This window comes from Leguminivora glycinivorella, chromosome 9 (genome assembly GCF_023078275.1).
Source record: "Leguminivora glycinivorella isolate SPB_JAAS2020 chromosome 9, LegGlyc_1.1, whole genome shotgun sequence".
NCBI lineage: Eukaryota > Metazoa > Arthropoda > Insecta > Lepidoptera > Tortricidae > Leguminivora > Leguminivora glycinivorella.
In genome coordinates this window covers 21,892,182-21,898,743 of record NC_062979.1, presented here as the reverse complement: position 1 = coordinate 21,898,743, position 6,562 = coordinate 21,892,182, and the positions used below count along the sequence as shown (strand labels likewise).

Genomic DNA, 6,562 nt, shown 5'->3' with positions numbered 1-6,562 from the left:
TGTAGCATTTAAAATGTCAATCATTGCATTTTGCATAAAGAAAATGTCCGCCTACTTGTCAAAATTTTGCATTAACGCACAATGGGAGTACGTCCTTGTATAAAAGGCTATGGGATTAAAATTTAAGGTATTGAATAAATATTAGAATTGTCCCAAAATAACTCAAAGTAGGACAGTTAGAGTGCAACATTTATAATATACCTAAATACTTAATAAAGCTGTGACTTAGTAAAAAAACTCAATTTTGCAAATTACCACCTAACGTTCCTTCTTGATAATATAACTAAAGATGTATAAGTGCGTGCCTATTTAAGATAACATCTTATATTTATTATTTATTTGACAGATATAAGTAATGTAATCTCATATTGTTTACAGTGGACGGCGTTTTTTGTGAGGCGCCGCTGGCTACTGTTCGAGCGACACACTGCGACCTCCTTTGAGATGAAACCCGAGGAGGTGAAACCAATCACGCACCACATCTTCTACAATGAATGCCCAACTAATATTTTTGAGAGTTTAAACACGCGTGCCATCTGTTGTAAGCCGATGCAGTGCGGTCCCACCCGTTGTCGGAGCCTCCCGCCCCGCGCCCCACCCCGCCCGACACCCATGCGGCTTTCGTTCAAACTTCGTAGGTCAGTTACCGCCCGACCGCAGGGGAGCATGGCTGCGTCAAAAGTTTTACCGCGATCACGCACTCTGTGTTTACACGCGCTATAAAACAAAGTGTAAATAAAAGGAACTTTTAACAAATTGGACTTGAAGTGAGAAAAAGTTTATCGGACTAAGTTAGTGGCTAATAACGGACAAATGTACTGTATTTTAAAGTGAAAATGTTAAGGAACTTATGCGGAATGAGTTCGTTAAAAGTTTGGATGTGTTTGGTCGTGGTGGCGGCTGCGCGCGCACGGTCCGCGCCGCCCGCCCCCGCCGGCTGTCAGTGGGACTATTCGGACGCAAAGTTGAGTGAATCAAACTTTCTCACGTGTAACATCAAAACCATCGGCTCTGCAGACTTCTTGTTTAAAAACATTACGACCGCGCAGGCGTTCAACATCAACAAGTTGAAGCTCACTTGCACCGATCTGCTTTTCTTCGAAAGCTCCCTGCACATGAACACGGGCAGTTTTCTCGGGCAACTTCGGAAATTAGAGGACTTGCGCGTCGAATACTGCAAAATTCGTTACGTTCCGGCTACTGTTTTGTCTCCGCTACGTGACTTGACAAGTTTAACTCTACGCTCCTACAATACTGATTGGCCTGCGATGACTATGGAATTCCACGCGGAGAGTTTCCGTGGACTAATGGAACTGAGGTCCTTAGATTTAGGCGACAATAACATCTACATGCTGCCGTCCGAAGTCTTCTGTCCGCTTTTTAGTTTGGAGTCATTGAATCTGACCAACAATAGAATACAAGACATATCAGAAATCGGCTTTTCCGACTGGGGCAAGGGACCAATCGCACCCGGTAAATCATGCAATACTGGACTTAAAATGCTCGACATATCCCACAATAATATCTTAAGACTGCCCGACAACGGACTTTCTAGCCTGAGATCTTTAGAAGTGTTGAATATTCATAACAACCTAATTAACGAGATAGGAGACCGAGCCTTTGTCGGATTGAATTCATTAAAAATTCTGAACTTGTCCGGGAATAAGTTAGTTGCTGTCCCTCCAGAACTATTCCAGTCGTCGCGCGTTATAAAGGAAATTTCTTTAGCGAACAATTCGCTCGCAGTTTTGGCCCCGGGCTTACTCGAAGGCTTGGATCAACTTGAAAAGCTGGATTTATCGAGAAACCGCCTAACAAATGATTGGGTGAACCGAGATACTTTTGCCGGCCTTATACGTTTGGTTATCCTGAACTTATCTCACAATGCTCTTGCCAGACTGGACCCGAAGTCGTTTCAAGATTTGAATAACTTACAAGTTTTGAATTTGGATAACAACGCTATCGAAACTATCAGCAACGGCGCATTTGCTGAACTTAAAAATCTACATCACCTCTCGATTTCGGACAATAGAATCAAATCACTGAATGAGCACATATTTTCAAACCTTTTTGTTTTGAATCAACTATATATGGACAACAACAATATTGATACCATTCATGAGCGGTGTTTCGAAAACATTACTTATTTACAAGATCTAGGATTGAATGGCAATAACCTAAACACAATACCAGAAGGCATTAAGAAACTACGATTCTTGAAATCTCTAGACATCGGCAAAAATAACATCACGAAAATATCTAACACATCATTTGAGGGATTAGAGGAACTATATGGATTACGATTGGTGGACAACCAAATTGAAAGTGTCCCTAAGGACACTTTTAGTACCCTGCCCTCGCTTCAAGTTCTTAATCTGGCTTCAAACAAGATTTCGACCATTGAGCAGGATGCGTTTGTGTCAAACCCGACACTAAAAGCAATCCGATTAGATGGGAATAAACTGACCGACATTCGAGGCGTTTTTAGTAACTTGAATACCCTCGGCTGGCTCAACATATCCGACAACAAACTTATTTACTTTGATTACAGTTACATGCCAGCGGCTCTTGAATGGTTGGATATCCATAGTAATAATATCACGAAACTGGACAATGAACATAATGCGCAACCGAATATCAGAATGCTCGACGTAAGCTACAATGCATTGGAAAACGTCGATGAAAGATCAATACCTGATTCTATTGAGATCCTTTTCTTGAACAACAATAAAATTCACACGATCAACCCAGGTACATTTTTACAAAAAAGAAACTTAGAAAAAGTCGTCGTGACCGAAAATAAATTGAGAACCGTCGAGCTATCGGCGTTCACGCTGCCACATGTAGCGAAGCATAGATCATTGCCAAAATTCTTCATTGGTAATAATCCATTTGTTTGTAACTGTCACATGATATGGCTTCAGAAGATAAATCTCTGGAATCACATGAGGCAATATCCGAGATTTGTCGATTTAGATTCAGTCACGTGCGAAGTCGTTAATAACAAGTATGGCGGGAAGGCTAACCTAATGGATGTTCCCGAGACCCACTTCTTATGCTCATATGAAACTCATTGCTCGTCGAACTGTTTTTGCTGTGACTTTGAGGCATGCGATTGCAAGATGACATGTCCAGAAGGCTGTTCCTGTTTCCACGATAGTAATTGGAGTTCCAACGTGATTGACTGCTCTAATGTTGGCTATACTGATATCCCAGAAAAAATACCGATGGATGCGACAGAGCTTTACCTAGATGGTAATGACTTCGGTTCATTGAACAGCCATTTATTCATCGGCAAGAAAAAGTTGCACAAATTGTACTTAAACAACAGTAACATCGCTACAATCGATAATGACACTCTAAATGGACTTCATGCTCTAAATGTTTTACATCTCGAAAACAACCATCTAACTGAGTTATCTGGGGGAGAGTTTTCGCAAACAAAACATTTGAGAGAGTTATACTTGAATAATAACCTCTTGACAAGTGTTGCGAATAAAACTTTTGAGGGCTTGTCAGCTTTGAGAGTGGCACATTTGGAGGGCAACAAGATACTCGACCTTGACAAAAAGTTAGCTTCTGTCACAACGTTAGAAAACGTCAACGTTGAAGGAAACACATTTACTTGCACATGCGATAATGTGTTGCTACTTCAAAACTGGCTCAAGAAACATAATCAAGATCCATTGGAAATGTTGTGCGTTGACGAAAATGAACTAGTGTCCAACCTAACAGTGTTTGATGTGATTGACAGTTGTCGTGATTCAAGTGTTTCGGACAATACGATTCCAACTGAGAATCAACTTTATCGGTACGACGAAGTGAGCACCATAAATTTGAACTTTGTACCCTTATTGGCGGTAGTCTTAATAAGTGTTATTCTGATTCTATTGTTTGGTGCCTTAGCGTTCTCCTTTAGGCAAAACGTGCGCCTGTGGGCCCATTCCAAATATGGCGTCAGGCTATTCAAAAGTGCATCTATTCAAGAAAGTGAACTAGATAGAGACACTATGTACGATGGATATGCAGTGTATAGTTTATTAGATGATGATTTTGTATCAAAAGTTGTAGCCCCTGAAATGGAACACTCAGGTTACACAATGTGCTTTCATTACAGGGACTTACAACTCGCTCCCGAAAATTATTTAATTGAACAAATTACTAACGCGGCCGATTCGGCTAAGAGAATTCTTATTTTTGTATCTTTTAACTTCTTACAAAACGAATGGTCAAAGGCTTCATTCAAAGCTGCCGTTAAGCACATTATAACTTCTATTCACCCGTCAATCAGACGTCACCGAGTAGTGTTCATATTGACAACGGATGTGAGTGCACTTAATTTGGACTTAGACTTCCAAAATTATCTGAAGTCATGCAACGTCCTTTTGTGGGGTGAAAAGAAGTTTTGGGAGAAGATAAGATTTGTGATGCCCGATATTTCTAACTTGCAATGGAATAAAGACACAATGAATTACAATCATAATGTGTGCCCGAACGGGAGGCGGCATCCCTCTAGATACACGGCGTCACCTACGGCGCCGGAGCACTGGTATAAATACGACGCGATTCCCCCGACTACCCCAGTAGGCAATGTTGGCATAAATATTGAAGATGACACTTCAATGTTGACCAATACTACACTCACAAGTCAGATTCCCGACGGGGAAAATATCCACCATAGTTACATTTCTATAGATACGCAAACGTACGAGCAGCCGTACGGCGGCCGACCGAGGCCTCCCCACACTCTGCGTAAACATCCTGTGCATAACTCCCCGTCCATGCTCGATGAGCAAGGCTACTTGCAGCCGCGCTCCTCCGTACACGAGTGCCTGCCCCAAACTCACATAGCCACGCACAGATGATAAACTTATCTCCTAAAGATAAATAAATCCTAATTGCTTCACATTCCATGTGTTGAGTACGCCTTTTAAGTTGGCCATGCCTTAAAATCGTGATAAACTTGCAAGTGTTTGGTTTCATTGTTTGACCAAATGTTTGTTGACTTGTTCCTTGATAGATAACATAAACATTAGTTTGTACGTGATGAGACTGTATCGGAATTATAAGTAGTTGGATGCCTTATTTGTCGAGAACTGTAAAACTGTAGAAAATAATTATAGAGCGATCATTGTTCACTAAGACTGATCAGTTTAAAATTACATTATTGCCATTTATGAACGAATACACTTATATGAGTATTTTGGTATATTATATTATCTCATTGTTACCAAATATTTTGTCGATAGGTGTGTAAAATGACTTTCTGTATAAATTATTGTATTGTAAATTATTTTAGGTTTACTAGTCATTAGGTAGGAATTGAGTAGTATTAACATTTTGTAAATAGTTTGTAAATTTGGTTAAAGTACTTGAATATTTCGTTCAAGTTCTGCCTTTGAATGTTGTAGTGTCATCGAAGTAGCCTAATAAATTATGACACGATATTGTAATGTTTAATGTACCTATATTATATTTGTCGACTGTTATAATACTACTAAAATTGAAAATAAAACAAAATTACAAAATAATTTCCTCTTTTCCTTTAAGCGTCGTTATTGCCCATTAACTTATTACAAAGTTTGTTTTACGAGCATCATTCCCCATCATTAAGTAGTTCAAGTTCTGCTCATTTATTACTAATAAACTTTGTGGTTTGTTTAAAGAACAAAGATGGTCAGAACCTTTTATTTCACCGCCAGCAAAAACTTTATTCACCGGGTAACCGTTAAGTTTTGTTTCTGCATTGAGTCTCATTCCTCAAAGTCATAAAAAAGGTTCAAAATAATTTCGGAGCCGACAATCATCTGGGGCCATAATGATGGTCCTTTTTCAGGTAGACGCTCCCAAGTCATATTTCAACCGTCATGGATACTCTGTGGGAGCTATAAAGGAGATTTACAATACATTCTATATTCGTAGCTAGTTAGAAGTGACCTTCTGTCGGACACGGTCAGAGTTATTGATTTTTTGTAATAGTTTTCAAAGTGTGTGCAGTCACAGCATATGGTGTGACATGCTCACAATGGCGGTCAGGTTTGAACTTTTTCTACATATTGTCCAGTGAACGTTTCGTAACGCAACTGACGCTGTGCGCTGTCCTTTAGTTAAAACGATAAGTAAACACTCTGTCAGAAGCCTGTCAAAATTATGTTATGATAAAATATCAGAGCTTTACGCCATATGCGTAGCGGTAATACCAGGTAAGATAACAACAGAAATCTGACACAGAATCAGGCATGCATTATGTCCAAAAATGTTAATAATTATAGGCCTAAAGATATCTAAAGTACATTAACGAGTTAATCAGGTATATATTGCGTAACTTTTCTAACAAGGTCTATAATTATAGCATAGAAGAGAACGAAATACGTGCCCACGCATTCGGGAGTTTTTTGTCGTCTTACAAAATGACTACTTATAAGACGATAAAAAAGTTCTACCACGCACAATTGTTGGAAATGGTAGTGCTCTCATAGTTAGTGATTGAACATTTTAAATATATTTACCTACAACGATTTGACAGCGTCTGTTTGCAATTATGACTCACGTGAGTAGGTAG

The 6,562-nt window shown here is 39.5% G+C and overlaps 1 protein-coding gene across 1 annotated transcript; it reads left to right on the top strand.

The window, feature by feature from the left end:
* Positions 1-660: 660 nt before the first annotated feature.
* LOC125229686 (toll-like receptor 6) lies at positions 661-5,531 on the top strand. The gene has a single exon (XM_048134588.1). It carries the CDS (start codon positions 837-839, stop codon positions 4,863-4,865), a length of 4,029 nt encoding a protein of 1,342 aa, XP_047990545.1. The 5' UTR covers positions 661-836; the 3' UTR covers positions 4,866-5,531.
* Positions 5,532-6,562: the final 1,031 nt, after the last annotated feature.